The 20,924-nt window shown below is 47.2% G+C and overlaps 6 protein-coding genes and 1 long non-coding RNA gene across 8 annotated transcripts; 3 read left to right on the plus strand and 4 right to left on the minus strand.

Moving 5' to 3' along the window:
* Positions 1–56: 56 nt before the first annotated feature.
* Positions 57–201, minus strand: LOC136117292 (uncharacterized). The gene is made up of 2 exons (XR_011604234.1): positions 168–201; positions 57–116 (listed from the first exon to the last, which is right to left on the minus strand). It is a non-coding gene; the product is annotated as an uncharacterized lncRNA (long non-coding RNA).
* A 463-nt stretch (positions 202–664) lies between these two features.
* Positions 665–6,548, plus strand: Acf (ATP-dependent chromatin assembly factor large subunit). Its single transcript, XM_017075763.4, has 6 exons — positions 665–1,156; positions 1,730–2,969; positions 3,038–5,358; positions 5,413–5,588; positions 5,656–6,091; positions 6,154–6,548. The coding sequence occupies exons 1-6, from the start codon at positions 1,035–1,037 to the stop codon at positions 6,251–6,253; spliced, it is 4,395 nt and encodes a 1,464-aa protein (XP_016931252.1). The 5' UTR covers positions 665–1,034; the 3' UTR covers positions 6,254–6,548.
* LOC108010817 (DDB1- and CUL4-associated factor 5) lies at positions 6,532–12,458 on the minus strand. The gene is made up of 7 exons (XM_065866260.2): positions 11,815–12,458; positions 11,559–11,742; positions 11,024–11,290; positions 10,696–10,970; positions 10,504–10,634; positions 9,755–10,445; positions 6,532–7,543 (listed from the first exon to the last, which is right to left on the minus strand). Exons 1-7 carry the CDS (start codon positions 12,029–12,031, stop codon positions 7,092–7,094), a joined length of 2,217 nt encoding a protein of 738 aa, XP_065722332.2. The 5' UTR covers positions 12,032–12,458; the 3' UTR covers positions 6,532–7,091.
* Positions 7,666–9,734, plus strand: Ir100a (Ionotropic receptor 100a). Its single transcript, XM_017075765.4, has one exon. The coding sequence runs from the start codon at positions 7,772–7,774 to the stop codon at positions 9,704–9,706; it is 1,935 nt and encodes a 644-aa protein (XP_016931254.4). The 5' UTR covers positions 7,666–7,771; the 3' UTR covers positions 9,707–9,734.
* Positions 12,459–12,756: 298 nt separating the features above from the next.
* On the plus strand, positions 12,757–14,023 carry LOC108010820 (uncharacterized). Its single transcript, XM_017075767.4, has 2 exons — positions 12,757–12,936; positions 13,053–14,023. Exons 1-2 carry the CDS (start codon positions 12,891–12,893, stop codon positions 13,781–13,783), a joined length of 777 nt encoding a protein of 258 aa, XP_016931256.2. The 5' UTR covers positions 12,757–12,890; the 3' UTR covers positions 13,784–14,023.
* A 158-nt stretch (positions 14,024–14,181) lies between these two features.
* Rift (Riboflavin transporter) lies at positions 14,182–18,322 on the minus strand. 2 transcript variants are annotated; one of them, XM_017075766.4, is made up of 2 exons: positions 17,805–18,322; positions 14,182–16,050 (listed from the first exon to the last, which is right to left on the minus strand). In XM_017075766.4, the coding sequence occupies exons 1-2, from the start codon at positions 17,918–17,920 to the stop codon at positions 14,703–14,705; spliced, it is 1,464 nt and encodes a 487-aa protein (XP_016931255.2). In that variant the 5' UTR covers positions 17,921–18,322; the 3' UTR covers positions 14,182–14,702. The 2 variants fall into 2 exon arrangements, with proteins under 2 accessions (XP_016931255.2, XP_070852435.1); XM_070996334.1 differs by lacking the exon at positions 17,805–18,322 and adding an exon at positions 16,315–16,334.
* Positions 18,323–18,914: 592 nt separating this feature from the next.
* On the minus strand, positions 18,915–20,784 carry FeCH (ferrochelatase, mitochondrial). The gene is made up of 5 exons (XM_017075706.4): positions 20,629–20,784; positions 20,194–20,572; positions 19,839–19,940; positions 19,461–19,782; positions 18,915–19,400 (listed from the first exon to the last, which is right to left on the minus strand). The coding sequence occupies exons 1-5, from the start codon at positions 20,663–20,665 to the stop codon at positions 19,086–19,088; spliced, it is 1,155 nt and encodes a 384-aa protein (XP_016931195.2). The 5' UTR covers positions 20,666–20,784; the 3' UTR covers positions 18,915–19,085.
* Positions 20,785–20,924: the final 140 nt, after the last annotated feature.

Genomic DNA, 20,924 nt, shown 5'->3' on the forward strand with positions numbered 1-20,924 from the left:
TGGAGTTGCCTTGTTAACGACTACCCCACACGCGTAGGTCCGAAGAGAGGGTGAACTTTAAGGGCGTCGTGCGCCTGGTGGCGCTCGTGGCAGTCGCTCGGGGCGATCGTTTTATTCTGTTAACAATTCAAATCAGCCTCATACATTTCAAACTAACTTAATCTTACCGCAGTGTGCCCTGTGCATTAATTTTCGGGATCATTAAACCGATATTAGTAGGCCCGCACTTCAAGGGCCAAGAAATCCATACGAGATCGGATAAATTAACAAATACTAGATTTCTCTTACAATACTTAGTCTACCTATCGATTACAATGTTCGACCGTCGACATCCATTTTTAATACAAAAATATACCTGATCTAATTTGAAGGAGTAAAACACATTTATTTAGGTGGTTCGACCTCATACAATTTTCAAATGACCTAATTTAAACTGGTAAATTTAAAATATATGTAAAATAGTTCTATGGCACAGTCATTTTACGCATAGGCATATTAAAAATTGTCTTATACAAGGGAATCCATTTTTAATAATATAAGCTCGTTAAATAATTCTTTTTTCAAAGATCCTTTCCGAAGAAGAACGTTACTTAAATCGACCCTACTATCGGCTTATCGGACTATCGGTTTCCTCCCGACCGCGTCGTTGGCATTTCCGCGAAGTACGGTAACATTTTACGGTAAAAATTCGCAAGGCGCGTGAAAATAGTTGGTGCGCTGGAAAATAAACAGATTCGAAGAGCTAATGTCGGTGAAGCCAGTCAAAAACACAGTGGAAAGTGCCGGAACAGTTTCGTCGGCCGACAGCTTGTGAAATTGCGACGGATCGCAACGCGCGTAACGCTAAAAAACAGTTTGCATCGAAGCCCCTCCGAAGAGGCGTGAAAAGGCGCCTTTTGCGTTTGTCGCTTGGCGTTGCGAAATCTATCGGTTCTGAAGCGCTTTGTGGTTTCGGGAGTGCTTGGCGTGCGTTCCCAAGGATTGTCATTGAAAAGTTGGAAATCGGGACATTCGGGAACACAAGAACAGCAAACATGCCCATCTGCAAGCGGGATGGATTCGACCTGAATCAGAAGGAGGGCAAAAACGAAACATTCCACGACAACGACCAGGTCTTCTGCTGCTACATCACCAAGCGCATTTTCCGCGACTATGAGTAAGTGCATCCCATTTTGCCAGCGCCCCCACCCCTCCCTTACGACAACCCCTGCGAAGGGCGCCAAAGAGGACGCTGCGCTAAAGTATACAACAAAAGCGACGCTGCAGAAGCATTTGCATTTGGATGTACGGGAACGTACATCCGTTCATCACCGCTCGCTGTGTGTGTGAGTGCGAGGGTGCATCAGTGTGCGAGTCTCGTGGGCCTGGGGCAAAAAAAAAACGCTGTTCGGTGGCGGGAAGAAATTACAGCTGCCGCCGCACAGCTGCTTGTCATGGCGTTGCCACCTGGCAGCAACGAATGCGCGCCTTTTTGAATTTTGAATTTGGGCTGTTCATCCGCTCCTGTTTGGTTCTTTTCTGTACTCCATTCCTTTTTATAACTTCTTTAATTTTTTGTACATAATTTATAACTTAAAAAGGACCTTGCCAAATGGCTTGACAAAGTTGTACATTTTAAATTGTATTTGTGTCAGTGCGTTGAAAAATATAATTGGCAACTATTGATAACTTTAAATCGTATTTGTGTCAGTGCATACATCCTGCTGATATACATATTTCATTAACCCAGAAACTACTTCCGGCACGTGATGGTGATCAACTCGACGGTGTGGCAGTGCGAGGCCACCGGCAAGGAGAACCTCACCTTCGAGGAGGCGGTGAAGAGTGAGCGAGCGGCGCGCAAGAAGATGGAGCAGTTCAAACATAGCCTCCGGGCGCCCGTCCTCCTGGTGGTGGAGCACGCTCGCCAGTCGGCGGTCAACACCCTGAACATTATGGTGGCCAAATTCCTGCGCAAGCGCTACTTCATCGGCGAGGAGGTTTCGGTGCAGACCAAGAAGAACGCCGTGTACACGGTGGTGGGCATCAAGTTGGACAAGAACATGCCCGAGCCGGGCAATGGCATCTACGAGGACACGGACAGCCTGGTCTACAGACTGCGCCCCAACAAGGGCGATGCCAGTGCGGAAATTGAGCTGCCCTTCAAGCAACTGCGTCGTTCGCGCATGGAGTTCAACATCGAGAACCTGAACATGTTCATCAAGAGCAATGTGTCGCGCGTGGATGGACTCCTGCGGCCAAAGGCAGAGGCCTACAAGCAGTACGTGACGGATCCCGGCGTGAGCTTCTCCACCATATTCATCGGCAAGATGCCGCGCTACTCGCCCGCCAAGATCAAGAAGCCCGACGCCAAGGACGCCAAGAAGCAGTCCACTCTCAACAAGTACATTGTTGCCGACGAGGCAACGGCTGCCAAGTCCAAGGCGAAGGCCAAGTCCGATGCCAAATCGCTGGCCGAGGAAATGGAGCGAGTGAAGCGGGAAAAGGAGGCCAAGCTGGTCGAACAGGAGCGGGAGAAGGCCGAAAAGAAAGCCCAGCTGATGGAGCGCGTTGAAAACGAATGCAATTTGCTGCTCCAAAAGACAGACGATCTGGAGCGAAACGATCAGAAGGTGCTGCCCCGCTATAGGAAGATTGTCACTCTGCTGCCCGAGCGCCTGCTGGGCGACGCCTTCATGATGCGCGAGTTCATGCACACTTACACAGGTCTGCTGTCCGGCATCGAGGTGTTCCGCCAGAATCTCAGTTTCTACGAGATGACACGAGCGCTAAGTGCCCGTGAGGTGGCGGGACCTCTGTCGGACATCCTCCTCGTGCTGCTCGGCACTGTCTTCGATCTGCAGAAGGAGGAAGAGGAGGAGTGCGCAGTAACCTACCACGAACGGGCGGCCCAAACACACGAGCCCTACTGGAGTATGGTGAAAGCCGCCAAAAGTCATCAATACGCAAAGAGGCATTTTTCCTTCAAGGTAAATTTAGCAAACTTATCTTATATCCTTAAGGGCATTTTCTAAACTGAATTTCCCACTTCCATTAGGTGAATGAACTCCCGCTGGACGCACTGACCATAAGTGAAGTGCTACGCCTGCATATTCTTGGGTCCGGAGCTATCATAAATGAAAAGGCGGAGCGGTGGAGAGTTATGTACCGCAACGGCTACTCGTCGAAGGAAGATCCTGGCCTGGAACTTCGCCTGCAGCAACCACACATTCTTCGCTTTTTGAAAAACCATTCCGTATATCAGCTGAAGTTCAGGGATATAATACTCTTGATCCGCTGCCTTATGTCCCAGATTCTGACCTACTCGGGCACTATTAATCTGATTGAGGAGCGCATGGAGCAGACGGCGAAGGCCAAGCAGGATCTGCGAGCTCTGGTAGTCGGTGAAAATAAGCGACTGGCCGCCGTGGAGATCAACAGAAAGAAACTCACCCACACGCACCACCTTGAGGTGGGTGCCGCTGAACCAGAGAAAAGGGAAGCTATGGTCGAGAAGTTAAACAAGAGCATCGCGGAGCTGCACGCCCAGTCAGATACCCAGCATCGCAAGCACGAACAGCAGATGCTTAAGCTGCACACGCAACTGTTCAATTTCTTGGTGTACCTTGGGATGGACAGATGCTACAGAAAGTACTATGTACTGGAGTCGATGCCAGGGATCTTTGTCGAGCATTCGCCGGACAGCATGGACACTTGCTTGGAGCAACCGCCAGCGAACAAGTCGCAACTGGAAATTCGTCAGCAGGCCACGTTGCCCAGAAGTCGCAAGGACTTGAGGCTATATCTTCTCAAGCTCTATGGTGAAGATGATAAAAAGACCAGGAAGAGGGTCAAGCAATCGTTGGAAAACAAGGAGAACCAAGAGCATCGACTTAACGGCAGTGCCGAGCCCATGGAAGTGGAAACGGATCCGCCGGAGGCTCCCTCTCAGTTTGAGCTGATGATGTGCAGTGGTGACAAGAGAAACTGCATTGTGCACGATCCTAGAAACGGGCAAAGACAGCGTTGGTCCTACATCTACAAACCCGAGGAGATCGAAGACCTAATTAAGGCACTGAACCCCAATGGTCTTCGCGAGTTCGAGCTACTCCAAGAGCTTACCGTTCTGCGTTCTCTTATCGAACAGCATGTAAAGACATGCCCAGTGGAGCTGCTCACTCTTGAAAACGAGGCAATGAGGAAGAAGTTCATTGCGACGATGGAATCTGAAACTCACCGCAAATATGGAGAGGCAAACTTTGGATTGCCGAATGGCACTGATCTGAACGAGGTGATGCGCCTGCACCTAGTGGATCGGATTATTCAGTTTGAAAATGATATTTACACAGGCGATCTCGGCCGACTGAAGGTCAAGGATATGGAAAAATGGCGAAACGATTTGCTCTTAGGTAAATACGACCCACAGTGCAAGTTGCAGTGGGGCCCAGGCGGTAAACTAGAAGATGAGGCTGGTTCCGACAACGAATCCCACGACACTCACGAGGAGGACGATGTCGCTCTGTTAGGAAAATATGCCAGGAAGCCATATCGCGATCCTGGCATGTATTTGGCAGCATCTGAGGAAACAGAGGCCCCTCAAGATAGCGACGATGAGGAGGGTCAGGTTACTAACGCCGTTTCCATTCCAATTGCGGTGCACAACATGGCATCTGCTCTTCTCCAAGTGGAGCAGGCTATTGGAAAGCGATTCCTCAAGGAACCCTTCGGCATGAAGAAGTGGGACCCCAAACAGGAGTCTTTACGACTCGCTTGCGAATCGCGTCTGAACCAGTGGGAGGTATCGCTAATGGAGAGCACCAGCTTTGCCCAGGTGTTTCTGCACTTCAACATCCTGCACGACTGCATCCAGTGGAGGAAGTCTACCAACAAGTCGTTGTGCAAAGTCTGCCGGCGTGGCAGCGATCCCGAGAAGATGCTGCTGTGCGACGAGTGCAACGCTGGCACTCATATGTTCTGTTTGAAGCCCAAACTCAGGTCCGTCCCTCAGGGTAACTGGTATTGCAATGATTGCGTGAAGAGTCTGGGTCTTAACGAGAAGGATAAAAAACAGGCGGAAAAGAAGAAGCGCAAGTTTATTGTAGAAGAGGAGGTGGATGAGGACGAGGAGCAAGAGGACGACGATAAGTCGGATGAGGAGGACGATGAGCAGGATGAGGAAGATGCGGATGACAGAAGCGTGGCTTCCACTCACTCGTCTACGAGGGTCAACGGGCGAACTCTGAGGGGATCTCGCACACGTCCCACAGGCAAGCGACTCACATCGAAAGAGATTGAAGAGGCCGCTGAGGAAGAGACCGAAAGCGTAGAAGTCGGCGAATTCGATTCCATGACACCCGATGATGATACGGGTGATGAGTCGTAAGTTAGAGCAACGAGTCCATTGATGTAAAAATAACTTTATACTTTCCACAGCGATGACGAGAAGGTGTGTCAGAAGTGTTTCTACGACGGCGGAGAAATAAGATGCGCACAATGCAAATTGTTCTTCCACCTGGAGTGCGTCTATCTCAAACGTCCGCCGCGCACAGAGTACATGTGCAAGACGTGCAAGCCGGTGCAACATCGACCCAGGCGCCGGCACAGTAACAGTGAGTCCACTTGTATGATGTTCATAAACGTTGCCTACTATCATCCCCTTTTGTTTCTTTCCCCCAGTGAATGGTGACGGTGACCACGATGAGGATGAGCCAAAAGCCAAGCGCTCCCGCAACTCTGTGCGCCTGTCCATCGACAAGTCCGCCCGCCAGAGCAACGGCAACAACAATAATAACAACAACAGCAGCACCAATAACAACAACCATCGGAGGAGCGGTCGCCGGACGAACGAGAACCTGCCATTAAACAGTGCCGCCTTATATGATCTGCTGGAGCAGATCATGAAGCACAAGGCCGCGTGGCCGTTCCTGCGGCCAGTGCTGACATCGGAGGTCCCCGACTACCACCAGATCATCAAGGCGCCCATGGATCTGGCCAAGATTAAGTCCAAGCTGAACATGGGCTCCTACCAGCTGAACGAGGAGCTGCTCAGCGACATTCAGTTGGTGTTTAGGAACTGCGATTTGTACAACGTTGAAGGCAACGAGATATACGAGTGAGTAGATCCGATAATCCCGGAGTGGGCTTGATCATAACTTTTGTATTTATCCCTTCCAGCGCTGGCTGTCAACTAGAACGATTCGTAATCGATCGCTGCAGGGACATGCAGCTGCCGTTCAGGCCCAGCGATATGAACGGGGAAGTCGTAGCCTGCTGAGGCGAACGTTGATCTCCGCCAGCTGTCGTGTAAATTAATTAGCCTACCCTTAGCCGTAGTTGCAAACCATCTAGGTTTAAGCACAACCATTAAGTATACTTAAAGATGTTCCCTATGTTTAATCTTCGCATTTAGGTGCATGCCAGTTCAAAGCTCAACAAACGCACAAGCAAGAAAATTCTTATCTGTTACTTTTTGAGACATTATGTATTTTTAAATTATTGTAGACATTACGAAAATTTCACAATCAATAAAAGAAATGAGAGAAAACGAACAACTTAAAATAAATAAGAAACGGAAATTTTATTTTGTGTAAGATAGTTTCAGTTGAATCTTTAAAGTAATCTTTGAAGTTAATCTGGACACGCTTAACATATTCACATCTCTAGATTCAATAGGGATGAAATATTCTAGAAAATAAGGGAGAACTGTAGACAGAAATTAGTATTTCCATAGTTCTGAGCAACTTCCCTAAAAAATAATATCTGCAATTCGATCTAAGAAACTGCAGAGTTTGTTTTGAATTGCTTGTTCGTTCTGAACATTGAGAAATTGAAATTTCGATTGGTTTTAAGGTGCTAGTTTTGAAATCACTGAGTTGTGTTTAAAAAAAAATGTTTGTTTTGTTTTTATGTTATTAAATCCTCCCTTTTTTTCGTAAAAGGGCGCATTGTGGTGAATAATACTTTCTATGAAAGCTATGAATGCTATAAACAAATAAGTGTGTGTTCAGCTGAGTTCCAAATAAAGGTGGATGGGTCTTATAAATCCATATTTAAGCCTAGAACGCTATTTAAATTTAAATAGCTGGGAATCTTAGCTCCAGTATGGGTCCCACCTACATGGATGAAGATGAGGATGCTGTTGACTCTGTGTTACAAATATCAGGAGTCAGACCAATGAATATCTTATGATTGTGGTTGGACGTAAGCTGGCTGTTGTTGTTGGCCTCCAGTTCCGGTAGAAAGGGAAACGAACTGGAGGTGCTGGGAGCCTGGGACAACTGCGCCTCCATGGAGGTCATCGAAGTTGTGGAGGAACTCTCCCCTCCCTCTTCGGTGTGAACGCTTTCATTAGTACTATTGTTTTGATTGTCCCCTGATGACCGCTCCTCTTCGTCCGAGTCGTTGTTCCTTTCCAGATATTCGGTGTCATTAGAGGCACCACTGTCGTCCATCTCGCTGGGACGCAGTCGAAGAGTCGTCCTCCTGTGCTTGGTGGTCGATAAACGCTGGCTCTTCAATTTTCGTTTGCGTTCCCTTTGCCCGATTCTGGATTTCAGCGTGTCAACTAGAAACGAGAAGACGGCTTGGATTGGTTAGAAAGTAAAGTATGGGATGACTCCAATCCAATCACTCCAATAAGTTTCTTATTAATAGGACGTATATGATTACAGAAACGGAACAGAACAACATTGTCCAAGCATAAATGGGCGAGTCATGGGTCCAAGTCAAGTAGTGTCAACAAACACCAGACACTTGCCAATAATTGTGGGTAGCAGTCCGCCCTCAGGTGTCAATGGTTCTGACACTAAGCAAACACTTTTCCAACTTGTCAGCCGACCTAAACCCTCGTATCCTGTCTATTGTTAGCTCCACAATCTCAGTCACAGGTTCAGTAACTCCTGATATGGCGACTACTCTGCAGCTAATTATGCTGGCTCTAGTGGGAGGAACGCTTGGTCAAGCCAATAACACGGACTACAAGATAGTTCTGTCCTCGATTTTGGGCCAGCTTGAGGGCGGCCTTGAACTTCATCTAGGGAATTCCGGAAAGGGAGCCAATGATCTTGTACACTTTATAATGGTGCAAGGGATGAACTCTCTTCAAATAAGTTTGAATCAAGAGGAAGAACCACAAACAGCGGAAACTGGACGACATAAATTCTACATGTTTGAAAACGTAAAGGAAATGCAAGGTATCCTAACCAGTTTAGTCAATACAGATGGCTTTTACATATTGGCCTTGGAGAAGGATACCTCTGAGGATGATGCAATCTTAATGGACTTCATGGCTAATGTTTGGCTTGAGTATGGACACAGTCGGGTATACTATGTCCAGTCGAGGAGTGAACGACTACTCCTCTATAATCCGTTTAAGCAGGGTTACGAAGTGGTCCAAGATCCCAAAACTTATGGAAGGATCTACAAGAATCTAGAGGGATATCCTTTGAGGATATACATCTTTGATTCGGTTTACTCTAGTGTGATTGCGGATGACGAAAGCAACAAGGTACTGGCTGTAAATGGAGCGGATGCCAAATTAGCCAGAACAGTGGCAAGGCAATTGAACTTTACGCCCGAATATGTGTGGCCGGATGACGAGTACTTTGGAGGTCGTCTGGCGGATGGATCATATAGTGGCGGAGTGGGACGTGCTCACCGTGGCGAGGTGGACATAATCTTTGCGGGATTCTTCATCAAGGATTACCTCACCACCCACATCCAGTTCAGCGCAGCCGTGTACATGGACGAACTGTGCCTGTTTGTGAAGAAGGCTCAAAGGATTCCCCAGTCCATCCTTCCCCTTTTCGCTGTTCACTCGGACGTGTGGCTGTGCTTCCTCCTGGTGGGTCTCCTAGGAACCCTAGTCTGGCTTCTTCTGAGGGCTCTAAACCTGGGCTTAGGCATAGAACGCATACCGATTGGATCGCGTACTACAAGGATTAGTTATTTTGAAGCAGCTCGTCGTATCCTTATCGACACTTGGGTCGTTTGGGTTCGGGTGAATGTTGGATGCTTTCCCCCCTTCCACTCGGAACGCATCTTTGTGGCTTCTCTGTGCCTAGTGAGCGTGATTTTTGGAGCCCTGCTCGAGTCCAGTTTGGCCACAGTCTATATACGACCGCTCTACTATCGAGATCCGAGTACCCTAAAGGAACTGGATGAATCTGGCCAGCCCATTTATATCAAACATCCTGCCTTCAAGGACGACCTCTTCTACGGCCACGATTCGGCGGTCTACCGTCGGCTGGATGCCAAGATGTTGCTGGTGGCCGAGGGCGAGGAGCGCCTCATTGAGATGGTGTCCAAGAGGGGAGGCTTTGCGGGCGTCACTCGCTCCGCCAGCTTGGAGCTCAGCGACATACGCTACGTGATGACGAAGAAAGTGCACAAGATCCCCGAGTGCCCCAAGAACTATCACATCGCCTATGTCCTTCCACGCCCCTCGCCCTATTTGGAGGAGGTCAACCGGGTCGTGCTGCGCCTGGTGGCCGCAGGGATCGTGGGTCTGTGGACGGCCGAGGCGAAGGAGCGCGCCAAGTGGAGCATCCAGCGGTTCCCCGACTACTTGGCCGAAATGGACGTCGGTCGGTGGAAAGTGCTCACCATGTCTGACTTCCAGCTGGCCTTTTACGCCCTCACCATTGGATGTCTACTCTCGGCTGCTGTGTGTCTGGCGGAGATCTTCTTAAGGCGAAAGCGAATACCAATCTTTTTGACCCGAATTTAAATATATGTTTTTGGTATTTAATATTAAAGCCGAGGTAACCAAACTCACCCGATTTTAGTTCCGGAGCTCGTCGAGGACTCCGGCTGAGCTGATCGCAGGCTCGACGTCGCTGCTCCCGGGCCGCTGCCTCCGCCGACGTGGTGGGCAGTTCATCGTCTCTAAATATGCGGTGAGTCTCCTCCAACCAGTCGCTGATCCGCGCCTGCGTGGCAACCTGCTTTTGCTCGCTGAGGAGCCTCTGGAGCAACTGGTCCACGTTGCGCGGCTGTCCAGTGGTGCCCCTCACCGCCAGCTGGAGCAGAGCTCGCCGCTTCTTGGCGATTAGGTAGAATATGCGATTCGGATGAGTCTGCCAGCTCAGTTCGCTGACATTGGGCGTGTCGACGTCCTGCTCGTTATCTTGCTCTTGATCCTGCTCCGGCTGAGGGTCCTGATCGGGTTCACGCTCCTCGTCGCTGGGCTCTTCCGTGGCAGAAGTGACCTCGCTCCGCTCCGTGGACGTGTCAGAACTGCTGCTTGAGCTGCTCTGGTTGTCCACGGTGCTCCAGGACTCGAGTTCGCGCTGAACCAGCGTGTCGAAGAAGGCCAGCATCACCTGGTCCTCGTCCGTGTTGCGGGCACTGAAGTCCTGGGACACGTGATCCGAGGACTCGCGGTGCAGGGCGCGGCTACAGTACGCCATGGTTTCGGCTTGTGTTAGGGATCCCTCCCAGCCCTGCTGGGCAAAGGGGCTCCACAGCTGAGGAGTGAAGTATAGAGGATTATTTGGGCCATTCTAGTCATCCCCTTTTACTTACTTTAATGATCTTTTCGACGCCGGAGGATGCGAGCAAACAGCGCTGACGGTTGTAGCGCACCTGGTTGACTATGGAACGGTGGCCGGTGAGGATTACGGGCTGGGTCTCCATCCACTGGTTTTTCTCCTCCACTGGAGGAATAAGGAAGAATCACATAGTACATTTATGGGGAGTTCACCTAGGCCAACTTACAGTCCACTCCGTCCAGCCGCCAGATGAACATGTTAAAGTTGTCCGACCCCGAGACCACCAGCTCGTCCTGCGGCCCCGCAAACGTGCAGCTCTTCATCGTGCAGGAGTTGAAGTACTCGTCGTGGTAGAAGGTGGCCACCGGCTCCGGTGCCCCGGGGCTGTAGAGGATCGGTGGTAGCCGGCGGTGCAGGGTGAGCAGCAGGGTGCCATTGCAGTTGAAGCGCACGCTCATGCAGCTCGGGGACTCCGGGATGTAGTTGTACTGGCAAAGGGCCCTGGATTACGAAATGTGAGTGAATTTATCCTTGGAAGTCCCGTGAGAACTTACTGCTGGTGGTGCCTCAGATCCCAGAGCATGGCTCCCCTTTTGGCGTTGGCAGTGGCCAGGAAGTTTCCGTTCAGTGGATGAAACTCGACAGCATTGAAGGGGGTCTTGAATTTGGCCAGGGCCAGCGGTTCCGACTTCCCTGCCCTCAGGTCATAGACTAGGATCTCGCCATGCTCCGTGGCCACGCTCAATAGATGCCCACTGGTCCTGTCCACACTCAAGCCGTAGACGGGTCCATCGTGCGAGAAGTGGTTAAGGATTTTTCCTCTTTATAATATAAGCATGGAGTTAAAAGTTATTGCTTTAAATGTGTTCCGAGGGGAATTAAAGTAGAGCAAATATCTATTTACTTAAAAAAAATTAAATGTTAGTCCTCAGCATATTTATGTGTGTGCTTTGACATTGATTAAAATAAATATACATAATGGATAATGGTTTTAAGAAATCCGGTGAACGGCCCTTTGGGGTTCACATTAACATTTTAGAATGAACTACTATTTTCTGCTTTTTAAAAGATATCCTTTAAGGAACTCACGTTTCCAGGTCATGTTGTATGACCAAATCATCGTTTCCACCGGAGAAGACGTAGGTGTTTTGGGTATCGAATCCCAAACAGAATATGTTGCTGGCATGCTTCTCGTTCATGGATCGGGGCTTTCCCAATTTGGACACCACCTCGCGGTCGACGTTCCACAGCAGAACCCTCTTGTCGTCGCCCCCTGACAGATTAATGATTAACATGGATTAGCAGGACGTCAGGAGGGCAGCTATCAACAGGTTGTTCCTCTCACCTGAGGCCAGGAACTGACCACCCGGGCTGAACTCCAGGGCATTTACACAACCATAGTGACCGGTCAGATTACGCTGGTAGAGGTTCTCCGCCGCACTCAGTCGCTCGCGGAAAATGGCCGAGGGGAGGTGGCCAGCCACCAACTGGTTCTCCCGCTGGCTGAGGGCCAGGTCCAGGTTACGGGTCTCCAGGGAGCGCAGGTTTCGCCAGAGGGTCATCTTACCGGTTCGGTCAAATGGTGTTCTTCACACGACAGTCGAGAGGCTAAGGCTACAATGGGTGGGCTCCGGAATCAGGTTCTGTTGTGGTCTCCAGTGGGGCAGCGGTCCAAGCATATCGCTCTCACACTCCGGTGGTGCTGTTCTTTTTTTAGTCGAGAAAATTGTGGCTTCGGAGTGGAACCGCAGAACACTTTTTCACATCGGAACTTAACACTCAATTTCGCACTTTTAAAGGCCAGAAAAGCACATTAAAAATATATTTGCAGTTGGTAAAATTACAGCCAGAAAAGCGAACACATCAGTGTATTTTTCAGAGAACTGCGACGACTCGTTTCGACGGTTTTATCATCACATCGCATCGCCCTAATCAAAACTAAAACAGAAAGTATACAAACCGAGAAACCACCGAACAGCTGTTTGCCCAGCCAGTTACAGTGGTACCAAGGTGCTCGAAAATTGTAGATTAACCGGGGCTTGAATCTTGGATAAGGGAGTTAAAATCTTAATTATTTAAATTTAATTTTAATTCAGCTGGTGCACCTCTACTGTGGACTATACGATATTAGCTGTTGCATTAAAATTCAGAATTTTGGAAAGATTATCCTTGTCAGACCTTAACAAATAGGTAACTTACAAAGTCTATTTAAAATTAAAACCCGATTGATAAACTGATGAGAGATAAAGGTGCAGTGTTCAGAAAATGCATTTTAATTTTTCATCTCTATACCCTAGAGTTTTACGTATCGAAACTGTATAACATCAACCGAGGTAGTCAGTTTAGATCAGATTTTGTAACCAGAGTTTCGAAAATTTGTTGTGTTTTTTGGAAGACCCTAGTTGACTTAGGAAAATCGTAATGGCCGACAATAATACAATGTCAGAGACCGAGGAAATGATTCCTGGTAAGCTCTTCGGCTTGGAAAACACTCCCCCAACGTGATCCCTTTAAATATATAGAAAACCGTATATCCTGGTTTTAATTTCTATACCCATACTAACTTTTTTAAATATACCCCAGTCTTTCTGGAGAATGTAGATGAAAAAGAGCAGGTGCGTCGGATAAGTGCCTACCTCCAAAACCTGCGGGATCGATTGCGAGAGGGAATCCAACAGCACCAGATGGTCGTTCAGTCTTCGTTGCAACTACTTAAGGAGGTGGGCGACGTGAACAACATGATGCAGTTGGCGAGGAGTGGCCACCAGGCCCAGGCCACCAAGATCCGACGCCTGATCATGGGTTTCGAAACGGCTAATGCGGCGAACGCCCCGCAAATCCCCACTGTGGCAGGTATAAGTTTGCCCTCGGATTTGTCCGAGATTCATGGACTTTTAGTGGAGTTCGAGCACCTCAATGAGAGCCAAGTTTTGCGGGAAAGTCTACTCAGCTTCAAACGTGCCCGGGAATCGCTGGAGAAGGTTCTCGGCTTTCTGGAGAAGATTGGCAACGAATCTCCAAGGCCATCTCCTCAAGGAAGCCAGCTGTTTGGGAGTCCTAGTGCCAGTCGCAGCCTCCGCGAGAAGATCGAGGCCTTCAACAAGGTCTTGGAGGCGGCTCCCGAGAAGTTGGGCGACACCTGCCGGCACTTCACAGAGTGCTTCTGCAGCTGCTGCAGCTTGGATGAGTCCCACGAATCTGGAGGACGAAAACCCCTCCCTGTCGCCTCGAAAACCAATTCGGGATACGAAGGCGACATCGACAGCGAAGTTGAACAGGCGGATAAGTTCACCTCCACGGAGGCCGTTCCCTAAATGACTGGCTGATAATGAAGTCAAACTCAAAATGACAGTCGCGAAAGAAGGGGATACAAATTAAAAGTATCTTTTGAACGACTGCAAACAGTTTATAGATAAATATTTTACGTTTTATGGATATATAAAAGAATTGAAATTTAAAAAAAGCTCATATGACTCGTCCATTAAAATCATCGTAAACTACACGTAAAAGTTGGTATAAGAATGATGTAAAAAAATAAAATCTAAGTTTTTAAATGCCGACAGTCCTTTAAATTTAGTATACAGAATGACTTATCAAAATGAACGTTAAATACAAATATTGGATAAATGTTGTATAATTAGTTAGTAGTGATCCCGAGATTTGTTATTTACCTTGTAAACAAATAATGGTATATGAACTGTACAACACAAAATAAGCTTTTCAAGACTAAGTTTAATAACAGGTTGTGGGATAATATTCAATAATCTTATGTTTTTAGCTAAAAATTCGTTACTTATCATACATATATACCGTCTGAGATGTTAATCAAATATTAGTTTGCCTCTGATTATATCTTAGGGGCAAACAGAGGTAAATGCTTCATTATTTTGTGACATAAGTGGCGGGCTAACTAGGAACTCCTTTCGAGTGTTAAAATATTACCTCCGAACATGAGTAAAATATCAAACTCGTTCAGGTAATAAGGTATTGTCTTCATTGTGACGATTGAGGTGGAATTACAAATATGAAAATATCACACTAAAGGCCGTTTTGTTGCCTGCATGTTAAACTAAAATTAGGTCTTAAACCTAGAAAACGTATGGAACATTAGAGTTTAAAACATATGTTTAGTTTAACATCCAGGCGAGTAACTGGGCTCAAACTACGGTAAAATCATCTATAAAATCGCGATGCATCCCTGGATATTCTGGCTCGGCCGAATTCACTGCGAAGTCAGCAGCTCGACTCCGCGGCCTGGAACAGATCCGAATAGTTGATGGCGAAGAAGATGGCCACCGCTCCGATGGCAGATCCCAGCTGCGTTATGGCGCCCACCCAGACCAGCGACTGTCCCCCCTGCGCCCTCATAACTGTGGTGATTCCCAGTTTCGTGTAGCTCACAATTCCCACCAGCAAAGTCCAGGCGGTAACGATGAGTATGGCGCCAATGGTTTGGTCGTGAAGTGGTGGCAGAGGACTCATTGCGGCTGTTGTGAAAACATAGCTGGTCAGCAGACCAGCCAGGATAGAGAGCACTGTGATGATCCGCAGGGATGTGAAATGCAGGAACATGGCCATAAAGCAGGCTACCGGATTGGCAATCACACTGAGGGTGGCCGCCAGATGATAAGCTTGGGATCCGTACGGGGCACTCGAGTAGGACTGTATGCTGCCAAACATTCCGTTGCTGAACAGCGAGATGGCTCCGATCAGCAGGAGCAGATACGTGTACTGTCCTTTGCTAAGTTTTTCCGCCTTGGGCTGGTTATCCGCCTCTCCGTACACGTACTTGTTGCCCTCGCTGACGGTCACCTGGGCGTACTCCCTCCTGGCTACGGGGAGCGAGTTCAGGAGTGCATACCCCACATAGGCGAGCACCATCAGAGCGAAAAGGATGAGGAAGAAGACTCGGGTGTCGAATCGTGGCGGTGTCTTTTGTAGTTCATAGATCTCCTGTCCAGTTTCTGTTACATTGACCAAGACACAGTCGCCACTCTCGCCGATTCCTTGGATTAAAGCGAACACGCTGGGCAGAAGTCCACTCAGGCCCTCGCCAATGAAGTAGGTTACCATGTACTGCTCCTTGAAGCGACCCATGTAGGGCATAAAGAGCACCGAGCTTGTGCAGGCATTCAGCGCCGTGAAACAGGTTAGCACAAATAGGGCCAAGCTGTGATCCGCGCCAGCCACCGGAGCAGTTTGGTTGTAGAAGAACGCCGTCAGCAAGCAGGAGAAGGCTCCCACCAGGAGCACTCCGTGGATGGTCCACCCGTCATTCAGCTTTTTGGGGGAATACTTCTGGATGGCCGTGTAGAGCAGCGGGCCGAGGTTGCCAATCTGCACCATAACGCTGAGATAGGATGGTAGACTCCAACCCTCTGGAGCCTCGTCCACCAGTAGGGGAAGTTGGATGAAGGTGCCATTCACGCCCAGCCAGGTTCCGATGCCAAAGAAGATGGCCAGCACGTCGACGATCCAGCTCCGGTTTCTCAGCCTCGAGGTCATCTCCATAGTTTTTTTTTTGCTTTCCCAGTTAAGGAACAAACTCAGCTCACTTTTCTTGGCTTCAAGCGAGGGGCATCTGTGGAAGGAAGATTAGATAGAGTCTAAGTAATATACATGTTAAACAAAGTGCTAATTATCTTTTCATACTTAAATAAAATTTACTTTTTTTATAATCTGATTATTATTATGATTAATTGGATATTTGGATATTTCTGTATAACTGTCTGAAAAGAATTAACCAGTTCTTTTAAACAAACAAAGAAAGTATTTTGTATGTTAATACCGGTGCATTTATGTGTGTATACTCTTGTAATATAGCTAATAACAATCTGAGTTCTACCTCATTCTGCTCCGAGTTCATAAAAAGCTATTTCAAGCTTGCAACATTGTAGACTACTATTTGTATAGGTTTATGGCACCCATGTCAAAATTCCCTGTTAGTTTCGCCCAATGGTTCAGATAAGCCTTAAAAAGTCTTGATAATGAGCATATGGTATTTACAGTGCATTATGTTTGTCTTTTGGACAGATAACCTAGCAAATACGATTACAGTATGTGGTGGTTTTACGTTACACATGGGTTCCACACGGAAAAATTGTGTATGTATGTGCTACCGAAGAAATATTTACCGAGTATTAATTACAAATAAATTAAAATATATTAATTGTACACTTATGGCATGTAGTAATATTGATTGATCTAAGAAATTGTACTTTTTGGGCACGTCGAATTAAAAGATTAGATACATAACGACGCAACCACTTTTAAAATTTGCCACAGTAAGCGATTGGATATATCAAAAAACCAATTATGAAACTTAAGAGGTGGCTGGATATATCTCAGCACTAATCTTATTTTCAAGTGATATTGAGTGGTATGCCGGTGGTCACATACCTCATCTAATCTCCTAATTCAATTAATTTGTGACCAGCCGACTGGAGTGCCGTTCTCTGCACGTATCTGGCTGAAGACGATAAGAATCACAATCGGAAACCTAGCATTGCAAACCGAATATAGGAAATAATTTCATCTTAAACCCTCACCCAAACTTATATGACATAATCAGCTTCGGAAGACATTAAACCGTCCGTTAGATTTTTGATGAACTGGTAAAAAAGTAAAATATGGAAGACAGTCGCAATAACTTTGCCTAAAGCGGAGATAAGATCATACCCAATTTATATCTCATTGACAAAATGCGTCAAACTTTCCCTTACGTTTAAAGTGCAATCGTTCTAAAAAATGCATACTCATGCATGTTAATTGAATTTTTTTTCCTGTTCAATATCAATATCCATATCAGATATACAACTATTTTCATGAATGTTTTCTGGTGATTAGAAACTCGAAGTTTTAGTTTGCTACATTTACACTGCTTACAAGGTTGATACCAGGCGAAAATGAGTTACAGCTACGATTAAATTTGTTCAGTACAAGAATGTAGAAATGTAGACCTAGAAACCCAACAGAGTACTACAATTTTTGAATTTGAAAATAGTCTGCTGTTTGTGCGAAAGAAAGTTGTAGTTTATTTCTTAGGTAATCCAATTGTGAATATATGTTCCCAATATTTCTGATAAAAAATAACATTTTTCCGAGTTTAAAGATAGATAGATGAATGAATTGTCTTTTTCGCTACATAAATTTTACAATCTGGGGTTATGGCTGATACGTCTCGAAATGATCATAAATCATAATGTCAGACTAAATTAGAGAAAGAGAGGGGGAAAAAGCCCGCCTGCAGCTTTTAAACCCAATTCCAAACTGGTTTTCGCTCTATAGTTGGAGAAAAACGTAAACAAACCCAAAGAAGTGTAATTCGGCGCTCACCTGGCGAAATTCGCGGGATTCGGAGCGGCGTCGTCCAACGTCGAAATCTGGCCGTAGACTGGCCCTACCGGATTCGTGGATCCAGCAGCTCCTCGGCTTTTGTGGTACCTGCTCATTTTCGGATTCCGAGTGTGCTCGTCGAATTAATTTATGATCCCTGTGGCGAGGCGATTAGATTTCTCGATCCAGGCCACTGTGGACAAAATGCGCCTGGTTAGTTATTAAAAATCAACGGCTCAATTGGCGAAATGTGGGAAATCAAAGGCAATTGGCTGGTTAATTTCCGTGAGAGCCGCCAATAAATACAAAGTCGAAGTTCCAATTTGGAGGCCCGAGAAGGCTAAATTATGCAATATTCTGGGAATTTCCATAGACCGTGCTGCAGGATGTGAAATGCACAAGTTGGAGTGTCCGAGAGGGGGAGTGTTCAGAAGGCGAAGAAGAGACGTCCAGCTTTGGCCAATTCGGTCAGCCATTTGAACAATCAAAAGTCGAATTTCATTTAATACATCTGAGGCAAGAACAAACTGACAGTCGAACAGCTGTTCGATGAAAAAATACTGAAACTGAACTACCGCACGTGCGACGACAAGAGAAAGAGAGCGTATGTAGCTTTTGTTATGGTTATCGTACTGAGTACTTCATTTTGGAAGGGTATATTAGTTTAGTTACAATATATTTTTATACATGTATGTATAAGTATTTTTTAAGTTATTAAAATGTGGAGTAAAACCTATTACAAAAACCTAACTATTATAGTTATACTTTAAAAATTCGTTGTTTTTAAACGACCGTTATATGTAGGTAAAATTTATTTCTAGAAAAGCTCTAACTTTAAATTATTCGGGGGTATGAGGAGGGCTATATTATATGCGTTCAACTTCGTATGACCCATCATCAGTGAGACAAATATCACGATGATTTGTTAATTATCAATACTTTCATGCTGGCTACGCATACAAATTTATATCATACCAAGCTATAGATAACAATATTGGTGGTTCTTTAAACCAAAAGTTACATTTCGCTGTGACCCATATAAGAGATTGTTGCTCTCTGCCCAAGCGATCGATGTTAATCTGTCTAAGCCAAAAGAAAACTGCACACCACTATGCACTATTTTTACTGTTCAACAGTGTCTTTTATTAAAGCGCCAGTAATGAAATATGTGAAAACCAATCCCCCAGAAACCCAAATGAATGCACAAATGTTCGCCCCAGCTGGAGCACTTGGAATGCCTGTCACGCAGCGCATCCCAATCCCGCGAATCGCCTCGGTTGCCTAGTTTGAGCAGAGCTGTCGGTACCAGCTTTTGCTCTCCCTGCACTTTGGATTGGAGCACATGGGGCAGCGCATGAGGAATTTGGGATTGACCGACTGCTCTGACTTCAGGTGGTCTGCCACAATGTTGCTCAGGGCGTCGATGAACAGCGGGTGGTCGTTGGGGGCCGCCGCGCGCCTGATCTCTTCCACGCCCACCTCCTTGGCCAGCTCGTCGCAGTACTCGATGTCCAGCTCGTGCAGCGTCTCGATGTGCTCGTTCACAAAGGCAATGGGCACCAGGATGAAGTTCTTGAGGCCTTGCTTGACATAGCCCTGTAAAGATTAATTGGTTTTATAACTTGATCCATTGAAAACTCCTTATTCGAGTCGCACCTTGATGGCATCGTCGGTTGCAGGGGCCAGCCAGGGCAGCGGGCCCACCTTGGATTGCCAGGCCAGACTGTAGGGATTCGTCTGGCCCAGTTCCTGCATCACCATGTGCACGCTAGCCCCGATCTCCGAGGGATACGCATCGCCCCGGCTCACAGCCTTCAGAGGGAGGGAGTGGGCGGTAAAGAGGATGACCACATCGTTACGCTTTGTCTCCACGAACTTGGCCAGTTCATCGCGAATTCGCTGGGCAAAAGTCTTGATAAGGAGAGGATGGGTGCCCCACCGGTCGATGATGCTCCACTTGACGTCCGAGGGCAGGTTACTGGAGGGAAGAAATCGTGATTTATCATTGAATTTTTGTAGGGATCAATTACTCACTTGCTGCGGTAGTGAGTGAATATGGAGTTGAAGCTGGATCCGGAGGTTGCGCAGCTGTACTGTGGATACTGCGAGAAGAGGACAATGCGCTCTGGTTTGTCGCTGCAATTAGATTGTGAGTATAGGTATTAACAGTTCAATTATAATTATCCATGTTGATAGATAAGATAAAATGGGTTGAGACGAAGACACATTTTTAATATTAAAACAAAAGCTTTGGGGCAAATACCAACACCAATTTAATCTATGCATTTTTAGCTCTTATGCATTTCAAGAGACTGATGGTAATGAAGACCAATTTTAAGAACCTTGCAATGTTTACATCACTCTTTTCCGGCTTCCCAACCCAACTCACTTTTCGATCTCGGCCAGCGTGTTCTCTGTGAGCGGATTGACGTAGCGGAAGCCCACGTAGTGCTTGTGGGGACCCGTCTCCGGGGAAATCCTGTCCAGCTGCTCGCACATGAGCTGGCCCTGCAGCTCGGTCCACTTCAGGATCGGGGAGCCCCCGCCGATCTCCTTGTACTTCTTCTGCACCTCTGGCGTCCTGCGCTGGGCAATCCACGGACCCAGGCGGCTCTGCACCGGCAGCTGGATCATGTCCCGGTCGGTCATGATGCGGAGCAGGTAGTCGTGCACCTGGTCCGTGTGCGTCGGTCCGCCCATGTTGAGCATTAGGATTGCGGTCTTTGGCTTCTGGCCGCTTAGGTGGCGAACGCCGCCCGCTAGGCTGCCTGTGGGCGGAAGGGGTCATGGTTCTGGTAGACACTATCAACACTCGTCTGCTTACCTGCGAGTCTGCAGAGCTTCGTGTTATGCAAAAACATTGTTTAAGTTGACCCAAATAACCGCTATTACAGGAGGTGTTTTTTGTCCCAACTTATCGGACTATCGAACCGGTGGTAGTGATACCGCATCTCGACAAATCGGAGTTTTTGGTATTTTGTATTTTTCGATAGGTAACGCGCGGACATGCCAACTGGATTTCTGAACAACTGACTGTTCCAAACGCTCTAGGACATTTCTCAGGAACGCGTTTGGCGGGGACTTAATTTTTAAGAGATAGCACAAAAAATAAGAAGGAAA

Source organism: Drosophila suzukii, chromosome 3, assembly GCF_043229965.1.
Source record: "Drosophila suzukii chromosome 3, CBGP_Dsuzu_IsoJpt1.0, whole genome shotgun sequence".
Taxonomy (NCBI): domain Eukaryota; kingdom Metazoa; phylum Arthropoda; class Insecta; order Diptera; family Drosophilidae; genus Drosophila; species Drosophila suzukii.

Coding starts and splice junctions, on each gene's coding strand:
- LOC108010817 (XM_065866260.2), bottom strand. CDS start 12,031: ATGACCCTCTGGCGAAACCTGCGCTCCCTGGAGACCCGTAACCTGGAC. Junction 11,743..11,814: donor TGGTCAGTTCCTGGCCTCAG/GTGAGAGGAACA, acceptor TTAATCTGTCAG/GGGGCGACGACAAGAGGGTT. Junction 10,635..10,695: donor GCGGCTGGACGGAGTGGACT/GTAAGTTGGCCT, acceptor TTATTCCTCCAG/TGGAGGAGAAAAACCAGTGG.
- Rift (XM_017075766.4), bottom strand. CDS start 17,920: ATGAGCAGGTACCACAAAAGCCGAGGAGCTGCTGGATCCACGAATCCG. Junction 16,051..17,804: donor AATCCCGCGAATTTCGCCAG/GTGAGCGCCGAA, acceptor TTCCTTCCACAG/ATGCCCCTCGCTTGAAGCCA.
- FeCH (XM_017075706.4), bottom strand. CDS start 20,665: ATGTTTTTGCATAACACGAAGCTCTGCAGACTCGCAG. Junction 19,941..20,193: donor ACGCTGGCCGAGATCGAAAA/GTGAGTTGGGTT, acceptor ATCTAATTGCAG/CGACAAACCAGAGCGCATTG. Junction 19,783..19,838: donor TTCACTCACTACCGCAGCAA/GTGAGTAATTGA, acceptor TCTTCCCTCCAG/TAACCTGCCCTCGGACGTCA.
- Ir100a (XM_017075765.4), top strand. CDS start 7,772: ATGGTTCTGACACTAAGCAAACACTTTTCCAACTTGTCAGCCGACCTA.
- Acf (XM_017075763.4), top strand. CDS start 1,035: ATGCCCATCTGCAAGCGGGATGGATTCGACCTGAATCAGAAGGAGGGC. Junction 2,970..3,037: donor AGAGGCATTTTTCCTTCAAG/GTAAATTTAGCA, acceptor CACTTCCATTAG/GTGAATGAACTCCCGCTGGA. Junction 5,589..5,655: donor CAGGCGCCGGCACAGTAACA/GTGAGTCCACTT, acceptor TCTTTCCCCCAG/TGAATGGTGACGGTGACCAC.
- LOC108010820 (XM_017075767.4), top strand. CDS start 12,891: ATGGCCGACAATAATACAATGTCAGAGACCGAGGAAATGATTCCTG. Junction 12,937..13,052: donor GACCGAGGAAATGATTCCTG/GTAAGCTCTTCG, acceptor AATATACCCCAG/TCTTTCTGGAGAATGTAGAT.